Consider the following 17,021-nt stretch of genomic DNA (forward strand, 5'->3'; position numbering starts at 1 on the left):
TGCACTATCTAGCTGATTAATGGAAGTAACATATGTTAGTGGTAAAGAAGATGCTTGAAAGGTTTCGTCTTAAATGTTAACAAGAATCTAATTAATGTCTGCACGAGAGGTTATCATCGCAAATTTAAAACGTGGATTAAATTAGTAACAGTTAACTTTCAAGATGGCTATCATCACAAATTAATAAGCTAAAGGTGTCATATCCTCTCGATTTGAGGTTTCGAGGAATGCCATTCTTTTCCGGTTGACAGGCCCTCATATTAACCTAAACAATGTCAACAAAGGTAAATCGTAACAGGATATGAGATACATATACACGGATATAAGTATATCCCTATATCTATATGCATACAGATGATTACTTAGCTCTATGAAATACTTCCTTTTTATATGGTCTTCATGTTCTGAGTAATTACCTCGTATATCTGGCGATAAGACCAGGTACTACCTCGGGGTTCATGTTGGCTATTGTCTGTTGAAAAGCATACTGAACAGCAATGAATATTGATGGGTGTGTTGCAAGGCTTGGACGTATGATCGCTTAGATACGATACATAAAGTTTGTTGTTAAAGACATTGGTGCTCCCTTTAAATTATATAATTGAATTATCGTAATAGCCCTTGACAAATTTTGATATGACACACATCGCAAATCCGAAGTAGTACCTATTTGGAAACATCATCTGTGTTTTAAACGTGTTAAGTTATAAGGATGACTCGATCAATGAGTCATGTTTAACTCTGATTAAGAACTTACATAAAGATATGTTTTAATAACTATCACAGACATGTACGTAAACGCAGGGTAAAGGATATAATTATATTTCAATTTTATAGTCAGTACATGTTTCTCTTCTGTAGGTGATGGATCTGTTGTGGTTCAACAAGGTGGCGGTGTTGGAAATCTACAAACAGGTTAGTATTAACACTTCTCCCGAATTCCATAAATTACATTTTGTAGAGTCATGTAATTATATTTTTAATTAGTACGGAAGGTATGCGGACACTTTCTGCTTACAGAGCGTGGGGAAACTGATAATCTCGGTGGATGTCTTTTCTTGTGTTAAAAGAAATAGATCTGTTCGCTTTATTTCATCTGTTATTTTTTAACGAAAAAACAGATGTCATTGTCAGTCATAATTCACGAAAACAACACTTTTGAACTGTAAATGATGTTATTTGGTGATAAGAATGTTATTTATAATTAACAAGAAAAAACAAAATCCCAAAAATGAAGAAAAATATCACTTTATATTGTACAAATGACAAACAAGTGAATATACCACAATTGGACATAAATTAAAAATTAAATACAGTATAGTTGAAAATTATCAAACTGCATCATGCAGTAGTTTAGCCTTTCTAGGAAACGTCAATGATGTTACAAGCATAAATTGTAGAAACCTAGAAGACAATCAAATTTGGCTGAAAACGTTATATGTAAGCAGTCTGATGCATCATTATTCTTTCATTCTCTTTATATATAAAATACTTTGAGTTGACAATATAATTACGTATATTGATATTTTAAATGTGAATGTAGGAAAACTATGATTAAATGAAAATGATAATAGTTGCATCTAAATGCATAATGACGTTCCGAGATGTATTTTTCAAGTGCGATTTGGAAATAAATTAATTTTATGACAGTCTATACAGGTATGTAAATGCAAATATGTAGACACCAATCTTGTTACAAATTTGTCACTGATTTCTACAGTGTGATATGTGTCACATTTCACACTGTATATATATGGTTATGTGGAGAAATGATCAGAGAAAGAAAAATACAATAAGTTTGAACAAAAGACAGACAAGTTAATAGCACCCATAAATTCAAAAGTTAGACCTACGTACATTAGGGCCAAACAATGAGATATTACACTTTCATTATTTCAAATCATCGACTGTAGTCGCATGTCAGGATACACTGTCCAATTGTGGTGATTATGATACATCCACGTGCAGCAACCCGGAATACGCAACATGGGCCAAAGACAACTGTGCCAAAACGTGCAACCTTTGTGAGTTTTACTATGGATTAATAGTGGCAATTGCAATATTTCAATGTGTTAATACCATAAGAATGCTCTTGAAACTGCAACCAATCAATCAATCAATCAATCAATCAATCAATCAATCTTATGAACGTACAAACGCTTTATACATTGTGATATACTCTTCTGACTTATCTTTCAGGCGGAATGACAGGTAAATAACAGTTTTGAAATTCCTGACGTATCATGCTTACAAACGAATCTACAAGCAGTACAGTACTATGTATTTATAACGGCAATTGTAATACTCCAATACGTTGACACTATAAAAGTGCCCTTTGAAACTGTAACCAATATTAATCAATCAATCAATCAATCAATCAATCAATCAATCAATCAATCAATCAATCAATCAATCAATCAATCTTATGAACGTATGAACGCTTTATACATTGTGATATACTCTGACTTATCTTTCAGGCGGAATGACAGGTAAATGATCGTTTTGTAATTCCTGACGTATCTTGCTCACAAACGAATCTACAAGCAGTACAGTACAATGTGTCAATAATGGCAATTGTGATATTTCAATGTGACGACGCTATAAAAGTGCCCTTGAAACTGCAACCAATATCAATCAATCAATCAATCAATCAATCAATTAATCAATCTTATGAACGTACAAACGCTTTATACATTGTGATATACTCTCCTGACTTATCTTTCAGGCGGAAACACAGGTAAATAACAGTTTTGTAATTCCTGACGTATCATGCTCACAAACGAATCTACAAGCAGTACAGTACTATGTATTTATAACGGCAATTGTAATACTCCGATATGTTGACACTATAAAAGTGCCCTTTGAACCTGGAACCAATATCAATCAATCAATCAATCAATCAATCAATCAATCAATCAATCAATCAATCAATCAATCAATCAATCAATCAATCTTATGAACGTACAAACGCTTTATACATTGTGATATACTCTCCTGACTTATCTTTCAGGCGGAAACACAGGTAAATGTTGCTTTAGTTAACAATTATTGTCTTGTTGTTGCTTAGTTTACAGCTATTGTCTTGTTGTATCTTTCAGGCGGAAACACAGGTAAATGTTGCTTTAGTTAACAATTATTGTCTTGTTGTTGCTTAGTTTACAACTGTTGTCTTGTTGTATCTTGAGATAACAATTATTGTCTTGTTGTTGTTTTAGTTTACAACTGTTGTCTTGTTGTTATAAAAGTTAATAAGGGTAAGAATTTAAAAGTCGTTAAACCAATTTTTTAGGGGTTTCAGTTGATGTATATTTGTACTGAAGACAAACAAGTAGATAACACATTTAAATACATACTTGGATAAGAACTGCATGATACAGATTTCATACTTCTAGGACTTTACGGTGATGCTAAGAGGCTCAATATTAAAGCCTAGTAGGCGACGGAGGAAAAAGTTATCGAAAAAATAAATAAATAAATGAAATAAAATAGATAAATAAAAATAGACATAAAAATCTAAAATCTGAGTAAGTGCATAATTAAGCACTTTTTGTAAATTTCATGTATCTTTCGCTATGCAATATTGATTTTGAATAAGCAAATTCCGTTAATGACATTGTACAAGTATTAAGATAGGTGTTATTAATACTGTCATAATCTCTTTGATTTATTGATATCATTATCCGAACACCTTTTTGTGAACACCTAATACCGATGGTATCCATAATGGTATTTTAATGATTTCACCGATGAAACACCATTCAATGCAGTTTTAAATTGGGCAGTGTCTTAATAAGTATTAAAATTTACTTTCATTGCTTATCTAGGTGACGGCCAGTTCCATTTGTTCATTAACCGTAAGTATACGACTACTATTCATAATTCATTACAAATAAATATGGGGTAGCGTTGTATTTTTTTCTAATAATTACTAGATGAAAAAATGTAATTGTATGTTCTTTAACATGTTCGAAAATACATAGAAAATAACTACAAATCAAGGTAATTTATAGGTACGTTAAGTGTAAGTTATCAACACGACATCCCATTTCCGTTGATAATGAAGAAATAGAACCGAAGATTACCAAATCAACAGAGTTTTTTTATTCGTTGCTTTCGGCTTAACTTCAAATTGTCAGAAACAAAGTTTTAATTCGATCTGTTAAAGGTATTTCTAGATGTATCCTCTCTTAATTGGCTACTTTTATCAGTCAAAGAGAAACATGTCTGTGATATATTTCAGTTGTCATTGACCTCATCTCGGAACATATTTGAAGGTTATCATGTATTTATACAAATGTTTGTCATAATTACATTTAACGTAATTCTTCAAATTAATTTCATTGAGAATCCCTATTCATATATCCTGCAAGTGATCATTTAAAAACATTTCAGAAATACCTAATAATAATGGTTTGTGTGCTTATAATAAATGTAAATTTCAAACAATTTATTTTTGTATCTTATTTTAGCGGGTTCTGGAGGATCTTGTGAGTACCATATTTTTTTTACACATCATACAGGATATCTCAACTAATATTACGCTAATATAACTTAGTTCCGAATAATTGCAAAATATATTCATTCCATTCTTTAAAAAAAATATTTGAAAGCTCTAAGAGATGGAAATGAGGCAAACAATTAAACTCTTCGATTTTAAGGAATTATGACTAGATATACTAACTACGTGTTAAGCATGGTATTTTTAACGTAATTTATCAAATTAATTTCAGTGAGAATCCTTTATTTTTTTATCGATATATCCTGTAAGTGATCATTTAAAAACATATTTCAGAAATACGTTTTTAAGTGATCAAGAAAGTGCTTATAATAAATGTAAATTTCAAACAATTGATATTTGTATCTTATTTCAGCGGGTTCTGGAGGATCTTGTGAGTATCATATTCTTTCATAAAACATACATGATATCTTAACTAACATTACGCTAATATAACTTAGTTCCGAATAATTGCAAAATATATGCATTCCATTCTTTAAAATTTTTTTTAAAACTCTAAGACATGGAAATGTGGCAAACAATTTAAGTCTTCGTTTTAAGGAATTATGACTAGATATACTAACTAGGTATTAAGTATAGTATTGTGAATGGAGTTTATTTGTTTTTTTAGCGTCCTGTTCTGATAAAATAAGTAACTGTGCGGCTTATACCCAGTCTGTATGTAATGACCAGCAATACAACCAGTGGGTCCTCCAAAACTGTCCTGCTTTCTGCAACAAGTGTGGTGAGTAAATTGAAACAATACTTTATGGATGCAAATAGAGACAGGCTCTTAAAGTGTTTCTTTCTCATATTTGATTTAGAAAACGAGCCTAAGAATTTTAAACTTTCATGAAATTCTAACGAGTTAATATTAAAAAAACCAGCCAATTATGATGATCGATTCTGATTCATCTCGTTTTGAGTAGAAATTCAAGCTTTTTTTTCAAATGAGTAATTATTTTTAATCATATTTTAGAACCCGTTATCTGTCATGTCAGACAGGACGTTTATAGTCATCCTTTTTGTGATTTTATCATGAAGTCAACTTGATATAAAATATGAAATGGGTTTATTCACAACAATTAAATACTGTATTTGCTGTGTATTTACCCTTGTATCTTGGTCTATAATTACAAATAAGTGGGAAGGAAAGTCACGCAAAAGCAATTTTAATGTTAGGTAAAATGAAAGAATTATAAAATGAACATACAGCTTGTTCCCCTTTTAAGACGTATAATTGATAGTACGTGCCTTAAGTGTATATAATGAATGCCGAGTACATTTTGGTAAAATGTGCTTGTGTATCGACTCCATAGACATGTTGGGTAGTAGCATAGGAAGTATGACAGGACATGGAACTGGGAGTGGAACCGGAACCGGAACCGGAACCGGAATGTCTGGAGGAGCAATTCTTATACCCTCCATAGGCATGTGTATCTAAAATAATTATTTAGCTTTAAGTGTCGTTTTTGTTTCCAGCAACGCACGCCTAAGCTTACAACAAAACATGCGTGCTTCAAGCTTCTCACTCTCTAAGCAGTAATCTAGCATACAGATCTAAAACAATGTGTTATCTCTGATATTTAGATTGGATCACGACGCCGATGAATTTATATCAAATAGGTTCATGATGATATAAGTAATATCGTAGAAATATGCAATGTAAGCATAGCAATAAATAAGCTTACGAGATAGTTAAAAGATACTATTCAAATTTGTTTCCATTATGTCAAACAAATATATAATGATCAGTAAAAAAATCGTGAAGGTTCCAATTTTTATTACTTGTTATCATTAATGGAACGCATTTTAATGTCGGTCCTTTGAAAGTTGTATTATGTCACAAGTACCTAATAATCTACTTTGGACAAACATAGCATATTGGTATAAACATCAGCCAATGTCCCTGCTCGTATTGTTTTTCTCTATTGGATGGAGTCAGCTTTTGCTTCCATTAATTATATAAGAATTGCCTCAGCTTCGAGCATTTGAAAGTTACACAAACCAGTCTGTGTTACTTATATAATGCCTCCGACCACAGCGTATGGTGCTTGGCGATAATTTACAATCACAAACCAGGTGATGTGGTAAAGGACCATTGTTTGTAATATTTCATCGTTTTTTTATCACCGTATATTGCTTGTGTCATTGCATTATTGGTTATAACTATGCTTCGCTTTGTGTTAAAACGTGACAGAAAGCAGGAGATTATAGTTAAGGTAAAGTAGTTAAAGTTGAAAATATCATATCCGTTGTATGGTTGGTATTTCATTTTCCATGAAGCTTTTTCCCAAGTGTTTTTAGTCACTGTTTCGCCATTTAAATTTTTGTATGTATTTCTAATTGTTCAAAATTGATCATTTTGGATTACAGTCCCTATCCAATTGCGATGTACCATTTGTGTTTTGTATTTCAAATATGAGATTTTAATGAACACAGGTGGCGGATCTGGTTCAGGAACTTACAACCCCAACACCGGAACTGGTTCAGGAACTTACAACCCCAACACCGGAACTGGTTCAGGAACTTACAACCCAAACCCCGGAACTGGTACTGGAACTTACAACCCCAACACCGGAACTGGTACTGAAACTTACAACCCCAACACCGGAACTTACAACCCCAACACCGGAACTGGTACTGGAACTTACAACCCCAACACCGGAACTGGTACTGGAACTTACAACCCCAACACCGGAACTGGTTCAGGAACTTACAACCCCAACCCCGGAACTGGTACTGGAACTTACAACCCCAACACCGGAACTGGTACTGGAACTTACAACCCCAACACCGGAACTGGTACTGGAACTTACAACCCCAACACCGGAACTGGTACTGGAACTTACAACCCCAACACCGGAACTGGTACTGGAACTTACAACCCAAACACCGGAACTGGTACTGGAACTTACAACCCCAACACCGGAACTGGTACCGGAACTTACAACCCCAACACCGGAACTGGTACTGGAACTTACAACCCAAACACCGGAACTGGTACTGGAACTTACAACCCAAACACCGGAACTGGTATTTCAATTTTATTTTCCTTATCCGTTTTATCTTATTCTTATCCTACTCTAGAATTCGAGGAAATCCTTTTTTCAAAATCTATTTGAGCAGCTGGCGTTTTAATATGAGTATGACATATGCAGAACTTTAATAAAGAACAATTTATACGAAACCAAAATAATAATTTAAGACGACTAATTCCAAATGTCCTGATTGTTTGATCAGTTCTACATAGATATATGTCTGTTTTGCTAATTTTTTCTGTGTTATCAATGTCCTTGCTAAAAGCCACACATTCACACACACACATATATATATATACACCTATTTATACGTATGCTTCATTACGTTTCATTTGTGTGCGTATGATGAAATCAGCAATTCCTTTTACAATGCTTTGTAAAATTAGCAAATTTGTCGAAACTTTGGCTTGTCCGACCAATGAAAAACGCTTCAGTTCGTATTACCTCGCTCTTAAGCTTAGGTATGTTTATGCCAAAAATGTACAGTGTTAACAAGTCGCATATGATGTCATAACATACTTGGTTTGCGGACTGCAACATACAACAACTATGATCATGAGAATGTTACTGTCATGACATCGATTTCAACTAACTGTCATTACTTTTGTCAAACAACTTTTTGTCGTCTCCTCGGTGTTGTTTGGTATTGATTTGAAAAAAGGATAAAGGATGCTGGGGAACCGTGATAAACCATTTTCTATAATACAGTCTACGATGGCGAGTTTCAAAGACAGCAGTTTTTCATCGTCATGTATCAGGACAACATCTTCAACTTGGAGGCGCATACAAGATTTTCATCGATGCAGTTAACTTCACAAAGTAATGAGAAAAAATTAATTTTTCACGATGCTAGAAAACTTCCAAACGACCATTCAGTTTAGCATGGCCATCGCTGCAAATGTCGAAATTTACAACCTCAATGAGAGGATAAGGTAAAGACCCGACGACCCAATGTGGTAACCGATTTTGATCGTTCGAATGACAAATTAATGATATATAGTGTGTCGTTTCGGTGACTACACAGTCACCTTCATCAGAAAAATGATGAGAATGGACAGTGTACGAGATGGTATCTATTTTCGGCTGCACTATAATCCTGTGTACACTAAAATCGGAAATAGTGTGACGAGATGGTAAACAGATCACAGACAAAAATACACAAAACGGTAACCCTGTAGTAAAATTGACTACGCTTTGATTAACACTTCGTCATACATGAGCGATAGTCTGTGGCCCCCATCGTCCCTGTTTGGTACTGGCTCACTATGGCGTATCCAGACAGCTTTCCTAACTGGCCTTCTGAAAACGTTGTTTTTCTTGTCAACTATTTTGATTTCTTTTAACAGTATATTTTTCTGTGTGTGGACCGATCTGTAAGCGTCGAAGTCTTACCTGGAACTGATGATGTTTTAATTGCCTTCCTTGGATTTTGCCTCTTTCTGGTGTTCATTTAGTCGGACCCGAATATTCTGCCTGATTCTAGGATATATGATAAATCGCAGTCCTTGCATAAAGTCTAATTTTGTATACGCATTCTCCGATGTTCTCTTTTTTTAAAGTTTTATTCTTAGGTTGAACAAGGAAAATTCAAAGAGACATGAGAGGTTATAAGGCTGTTGCAATACCATGTAAACGGTAAATCCTCTGAATGATTTCTGATAGGCCTTGAATAGAAGGGATGGCTACTTGTTTTTTTGTTTTTGGTGGTGGGGGGTGGGGGCTTGGTGTTTCGTCTCTAAGTCATTTTCGTTTTATCCAATAAGTTACTAACTTGCTGGGTTGTGAAATCAGGATAATGATATGATTTCATGGCGTTATGGAAATTATTTTGTTTTTGGTCCGTGTGCGTCTATTTTCTACAAATCAATATTTGGATAGAAGCGTCATCTTTCTTTTCTATGAGGTTGTAAAGGGATGACAGTGCCATTTATTTCTTCCTTACGGTTGAATTTAATGTTGCTGGTGGTATCTACGGTATTGTATGTTCAGTCAACTCTTTCTGTAATTTTTTCCGGCTATTTCTAATATATCATCATCGTACCGCTTACACAGTCAGGTCTTGTGTTCTACAGGAGCTATGGCTATAGCCTCTTTCTCAAAGCGCTCCGTGAATAATTTGGTCACATTCGGGGCCAATGAGTTGCCCATGTCGGTGCTATACAGTTGCTGATACTAGGAAGATGGTATCTCGGAAGGCATAGTATGTTGTTTTAAACACAAGTTCTAGTAAATCCATGAGGTCTTGGATAAGGAGATTGGTGTTCTTTCGCCATGGCCGTCTTGTTCAAGGCGGCCCCGAAATATACTAGGCTCTTTGTCAGTGGATGTGTTGTTGAAAGGAGACACAAAATTGTGTCAAAATGAAACAGTGATCGTTTTGGATAAGTACTGTGTATATTTTCTTGTCATATCCGGATTTTACACTCTGCTTACCATGAATAATGTTAAAGATGGACTGATCTGTTGTATCACATTTATAAAATTTATTATCTAATTTCTAAGTCTGTTTTCTTTTGGTTATCATTTTCACCATTCTGTAAAACACTATCAAGAACTAATGCTGGGCGCAATGTCGACAATGGATATCAGCTCCCAGATCTAAGGCGTGTCGTCCAAGAACTGATCTGCATGCACACTTTGAATAAAACGATCGGTAGGATTATTGTTTATATTTGGATGATATCGGCACTGACGTGTACATGCTAATCTGGATAGTCTGACACGTACGTCATAACCGACGTAGATGTTGGCACTGCTCCTATCCTACCTGGCAAGTCTGCTCTTTGTCATAACTAGTATGATATGAGTGTTGACATGCCCTTATTCCCTTAGTTGTATCAGTCAACACATGTGCAAGTAAAGATTCCGATGTTGAGCGTAAAGTGTTTCGGAATTTCTGAAATTACAGCAGTGATTTTCCATCTACACGGCGAATGCCAACGATGAAGCAGAAAACGCTTACCCTTCCGAAACACGAGGTTTAATTTTTTGTGTGAGATTTCAGGAGTCTCAGTATAAATGTTGGTTGGTTTCATAAATACTTTAGCGTTGACAGGTGACTCAGCATATTTTCTGTCGATTTAGCCGCCATTGGCAAGCACTCCTAAAGATGAGTGTTTACAATTTGATTTACAAATGTCAAGAATTTGCTCTTAAAACAGAGATGAGGTAAATGTGATCAATGTTTCCTACACTTGCTGCTAAACATTTCAATTTACGTATCAGCTTACATTTTGTAATGGATGTGTTAACATACGGCATTTGATTAATTCTAATACAGTGTGACATATCGTAGTTGAAGAATTGATGCATTTTGAAATTTACGCTTTCCAATATTACAAAGTCGTCAAAGACCTTCTGATCAACTCCGTATACGGTTTGCATCATTTAGTGGAAATGAAAAGAAGGAAGCAGCACAAATTTGAATCATATGTAATAAAGCCATGTAAAATGGTATGCAGTAATTTTTCACTGTGTTAATATCAATGATAGAAACACTAAATGAGCGCATAGAAATTTATCAAGACATGTTGGTTGAGCGTTATATGTGCTTTGGACTCTCGATATCATGCTTGCTTTATTGCGTTTACACAGCATCATTGTGCGTTAGAGAAATGAAACGAATTGAATTTTCCAAGATTCTCTCTCATAATCTCCTCATAAAATATATGAAATATTAGAGGAAAATTTCGCCATTTTCGATATAGTATTTAAAATCTGTATACGACAAGGGATTCAGAAGATAAACCACGAAAAAAGAGATACAAGTCACACAAGCTTCTACACACGTGGAAATCCTAATAGCTTGAACGCATATTTCCTTACCATTCAACGCTAGCTTTTCATCGGCAGAAAATATCATACTACAAAGGCTTTAAGCTTCAGAGATTATGGCGAGATTGTCAACAACTGTCTTTGGAAGGTGACGGCTTTAATGGTGCATTCGAGCATAGAAGTTGTATACTTCATACCGGCTTACAACAGTTGGGACAGGGCAACTTGCTACCACCCTTTTACGGTCCATTCGAGGATGCCTATTGCTTTTCTATAAAATAAGAGAAAAACTATCTACGGAATATATTTTGTAACCAATGAGAATTTTATCATAAGGTTCTACTGGAACGGGTACTGGAACCTATCCAAGCGGGTCTGGAGGAACCGGAACGTACCCAAGCGGGTCAAGTGGAACTGGAACTTATCCAAGTGGGTCTGGTGGAACCGGAACTTACCCAAGCGGGTCTAGTGGAACTGGAACTTATCCAAGCGGGTCTGGTGGAACCGGAACCTACCCCGCAGGATCTAGTGGAACCGGACCTTACCCAGGTGGATCTAGTGGAACCGGAACTTACCCCGGAGGATCAAGTGGAACCGGAACCTACCCCGGAGGATCTAGTGGAACCGGAACTTATCCAAGCGGGTCCAGTGGAACTGGAACTTACTCCGGAGGATCTAGTGGAACTGGACCTTACCTAGGTGGATCTAGTGGAACCGGAACTTACCCCGGAGGATCAAGTGGAACCGGAACTTACCCAGGAGGACCAAGTGGAACCGGAACTTACACAGGAGGATCTAGTGGATCCGGATCTTACCCAGGAGGGTCTAGTGGATCCGGAACTGGAACAGGAGGTAGTATTATATCAAGTGGATCTGGTAGGTAGATCATGTTTAAAGTGTGATCTCGCTTAAAAATCGTGCAAGCCATTTTTGGAAATTGATTCATTGCAACGGACCTGCAAATATTACTTTCGGTACAAGATAACCTGTTATTATACACGCAATGCATATAAAAAATGACCTTTTGCGCTGAAAACGGCCACAGTATCAACATGAAACACTTTATGAAGATACAATATGGCGTTTTCATGTGTATACCAAGTTTATTTGCACAAACGAATTACCAAATCTGTCGGACGGTATGTCGTAACGAATCATATCTGGAAACCTGGATAAAATATATCATAGATATGAAATTTGGCGTTTCTACTATCATGATTTATCAATATGCTAAATATAGATAAAAAGAAAGATGTTTATCTGCCTTTTATCCTTCAGTGAATTTCATTAGAATGACCAAGGGGATTCATATTAACAAAATATTATAAACTTCGCTTTTTCCCCTTGATATATGTGCAATTCAGTTTTAAAATAGATGTTAGTGTCTTGCTGTCTTACATAAATTACATCGGGGGAAAATTCTGACTGTAATATATTATCGTCTTTTATCAGTCCGGTTGTACCCATATTTCTGATTCAAACATGCTTCCCACAATGTTTTAAATATCTATCTATATATAGATATAAAAAAAAATCGACACTGACTGCTAATAAAACAAATGTTATATGAATATTATTTTAGGCTCCTGTGGCGACCGAATCAACAACTGCGCTGCCTACGGCCAGAGTGTATGTTCAGACCCTACCTATCAGGGATGGGTGAAAGACAACTGCGCTCAGACATGTAACAAATGCAGTAGTAAGTAAGATAATATCTTTGAGGGGTTCTCGTGGATTTTCAAAAAACAATAAATTTTTGGGAACATGATTTTGTTATTTATGAATACTACTTAATTATCTGATTTCAGTTTCATTGATTGGTGGACTAATTTGTGGACAAATGAATTCGTGAAATCAAAGTGCTCACGAAATTTATGCTTTTTGCAGTATGAAACCAATGCGAATCTGATGTACCATTGTGGCATTCTCAACATATTTTTCCCGACATGAACTAAATTCATAATTGTTGTTCAAACATTAATGTCATAGATATAATTACCAATAGCATTTTGATTTTTTGTGATATGTGGTTAAGTAAATATTTACTATAGGATAAATATCTGTAATAACGTTTACAAAGAGTACTGTAGAAGAATGGATGTGTGTACACCTTGCCTAATTTTGTGACAGACGTATTTCATAACAATGCTTAAACTGATATCTGATTTTGGTATGTTAAAACTGTTATTTCTTTGGTTTTAGACCACAGTAATATCGATTCATCCTTTCAGTATCATTTATTATCATTATTACTTTATCATCTTGCACAATGGCACATAGTTAGTATTACAGGCCTATGCTGAGTTGGGGTGTGTATGTTGACTTACAGGTAGATATGATTTCAAATAGAACCCGTTAAAGAATAGATGTAGGATGTTATATACTATTTGTAGCACCGATAAAAAAATGCTTATATCAAAAGGAATTCTCATAGTCACTTATATCTCTACATGAACTCATTGCTTCACAAAGAGTACCCTTCGGACTTGTCTTGTGTTCCTCAAACTTTTTAGCGCGTATGTCCTAGTTTAATCTTCTTCTAGTTTAAGATTCTATTTATTTTTGTAAGTGTGTATCTTTTGTATAATTCTGTACGTATACACTTCGATTTTCCGAGCGTGGTAATAAGATTGTTGTCCAACGAAAACTGTTTCTCACAATATTGATAATTCTTTTTGATACTTCTCTGTATGCTCTTTCGTGAAGGATATATTTCTACCGTTAGATGATTTTCGTCACATGTCGTTTGTCTTAAAGTTTGTTTTCGTAACGCAAGGTGAAAATATATACTCTGAATCAATTTTCTTTTTCTTTTTTTTTTTTTGTAACTTTTCGAACAAATGATTTCTTAGATAGGTTAAGTCGAGATGTGAAAACTGTCAAAAGTTAACAGTATAAAACTAGTTTATGAACTATTTAAAGCATTTAAAAAAGTAGGTCCTAGATGAAGAGGAAGTTGTTCGGATATTTACATTTCGTTGTGTTTCAAAGGTGGTACCATGACAATGGGAACTAACACCGGAAGTGGATACTACGGACCAGGAGGCACTGGCATGGGCAGCTCGTCAACAGGAACCGGCTCATCTGGTGTGGTAACCGGACACTCGAACGGTTAGTGCTATTCGCATTTCTTTCTGCACACGACACAAAAACATATTTTTTCTGCATCAAATCAAAATTAAGATCTTAGTATACTTTTTAATATCTTTAAGAATGCTTAACTGTGAGAAAACTTAATTATGTGGATTTTAAAACAATTACAATTTTACGGACACCTTTTTAAGACTGCTTTTAGTAGTAATACATTTGAATAGAAATATATTGATAAAATTAATTGACGTTAATTACTTCGTCAACGCTTTGAAGCTGTATTAGACATTCATTTGAATGTGAACATAATGAAATTCATGTTGGGATATGTAGCCGTACAGTTAACTGTGTACCACATTTTAATGACATACTTCGGGACTTATCAGTCTGCTATCACCAAAAGTGATAATGAATGGTACGTTGTCTTCAGGCTGTGCCTACAAAGGCCAGGTGTATCAGCAAAATCAATCATGGAAGGATGGATGTGACTACAGGTGCACGTGCACAGATGGAACTCAGGGAAGATATACTTGCAAACAGCTGTAAGTACATTGTATATTTGCATTGGTTTGGTTAAAGACGGCATTGCTTCGAACAGTCATCAGACACCTGCTTTCTGTTTCACATGTAATTCTTTTAATAATTTGACAATTCAGTTATTAGACATTTAACAAATATTTTGCTCTTCATAACACTCGTACTTGATGATTAATGCCTACTTGTCATTATAAGATGTTAAGTTTCTGTTGCCTGAGAGTTTTTGCCAAATAAATTGAAATTCCTTGCAATGTTTGACACTGAAAATGCTTTATCAGAAGTTTTATTTAGTTTCAAAACTAGAATAAGGTATTAAAGACATGTCATATTTTTGCCACTGAAGAGCAGGAACTCAATTTGTAATATACCCATTTCAGTTAATAAATCATAGTTGCATATTCGCAATACATCCTTATGGCGAAAATTAGACCCATTGATAAGTAAATTTATGCATACTTAGGTTCAAAAGGATATTTCTCATTGGGTTGCTACATTGCCAATAAACGCATTGCTTGATGCTTAACAAACGCTTTGCTTTATTTCATTAACGTTTAGTAGTCTTGTACTGTTTTAAGAAGCTTGTCAGTTTTACAGGGCAATATTTGACACAATATTGTATTGATAGTCTTGCTGTGATTTCTAAGTAAAAATCATTGCTGACTGATCAGTCATGAGTCAATAAGCCGAGTACAACTTCGTTCATATACCATCCTTGCTAGCATTTCATAAACATAACGGGTCATGCATTTGTGCATTGCTTATTTCTTTAATTGCGAAACACACTGAAAGTTCCTCCCGCCTTTGTGATGGTAACAACCCTTTGTCGCTAAGCAAAGCTTTGATTTTCTTTAAGATGTGTGCAATGGGATCATCTCCCGAACGTTTGCCAGATGATGCCCCCACCCGCGGGAAAGTGTTGCAGGACTCCTAATTGTCCCAGCTACGTCCAACTGCATTACCCAGATAACTACGTCCCTGAATAAATGAAACATGGTGACGCTGAAGTCGGTGTTCTTTTGTGCATGCTTTCTGCCTTATTTCGGAAAGTTTGGTTTATAACACGTATCGTGTTGAACGAATCTCAATCAATAGACACGTGTACTATAAATAGACTTTGATATGATAAAATATACCATTCCATGGACGAAAAATCAAGCCGATGCTTACAGTGTTACAAATTGGTTTGCACAACGCATGTTTTGATCAACATATTAATTAAAACTTAAAAAGTTCAACAAAAATAAACTGTTACGTTTTATGACTTTATGTGTCAAATTTGTTTTTGGAAGTATGTAGTTCTCCCTTCGTAAAACACGAAATCATTAGCATCGATTTAATATCAAGGTGAAAGCTAGTACATATCAATATAAGTAAGTCAACACTTGCAGATATTTAAGTTTACAACATGTATACTTCGTTCTGGTTTCTTCTATATATATTATTCAGGTTCCTTTTCATGTAAGTGAATTTATTAAAATTTAATTCAGATTATCAACGACTAATACAATGAAAAGCGAATTTGATAAAAGAACATCAAAGCGAAATCGAGTCTTCTTTCACATAATCAATAAAAATCTTAACAAAAGCCGAATTGATTACAGGGCATTGTAACCATCTTGTGAAATTTTTTTGTTTGTTTAAATGTTTCCCATCTCGTCGAACTATTTTCGACCTTTATGTACAGCCGACAAGGTTGGTTGATTCCTCACCATCTCGTACACTACGTACATCATTTATCAGATGAAGGTGGCCGTGTAGACATCGTCACACTCTAATCTTCTACTGGCTGTGTTGTAAGATGAATGTTAATTTGTAGTTGTAACTTCTAGTCTATTGATATTACGTACCCGAAGAAAATGTTCTAAAACATACCTGATTGTTAATTATTTATTCGAAAGTTTATATTCACGTGTGCAGAGTATTAGGTTTAAATTGTATTAAAAAAATCTGAAACCATCGTGTCATCACAGACTTTTTAATAATTCTACTATATCTAAACATACATTGTATTAAAAAGGTGCTATTATTTGTATGTCACTTGCTCAATTCTTCAAATCTGCTACCATATAGATTATGTAATGGTT

The 17,021-nt window shown here is 34.9% G+C and overlaps 1 protein-coding gene across 1 annotated transcript in view; it reads left to right on the forward strand.

Moving 5' to 3' along the window:
- The window catches only part of LOC132554962 (putative per-hexamer repeat protein 5), a 28,913-nt gene extending 12,993 nt beyond the window's left edge, over nucleotides 1–15,920 (forward strand). Inside the window, exons 4-12 of the mRNA XM_060219289.1 lie at nucleotides 862–915; nucleotides 1,914–2,028; nucleotides 5,864–5,906; nucleotides 7,159–7,531; nucleotides 11,647–12,193; nucleotides 12,888–13,009; nucleotides 14,302–14,421; nucleotides 14,831–14,942; nucleotides 15,791–15,920. Of these exons, the coding sequence (XP_060075272.1) occupies nucleotides 862–915; nucleotides 1,914–2,028; nucleotides 5,864–5,906; nucleotides 7,159–7,531; nucleotides 11,647–12,193; nucleotides 12,888–13,009; nucleotides 14,302–14,421; nucleotides 14,831–14,942; nucleotides 15,791–15,920 (1,616 nt within the window). The remainder of the gene's footprint in view (nucleotides 1–861; nucleotides 916–1,913; nucleotides 2,029–5,863; nucleotides 5,907–7,158; nucleotides 7,532–11,646; nucleotides 12,194–12,887; nucleotides 13,010–14,301; nucleotides 14,422–14,830; nucleotides 14,943–15,790) is intronic.
- The last annotated feature ends 1,101 nt before the right edge of the window (nucleotides 15,921–17,021 follow it).

This window comes from Ylistrum balloti, unplaced genomic scaffold (assembly GCF_031769215.1).
Source record: "Ylistrum balloti isolate Yb309-2 unplaced genomic scaffold, AGI_CSIRO_Ybal_v1 Utg370450, whole genome shotgun sequence".
In the NCBI taxonomy this organism is placed as follows: Eukaryota; Metazoa; Mollusca; class Bivalvia; order Pectinida; family Pectinidae; genus Ylistrum; species Ylistrum balloti.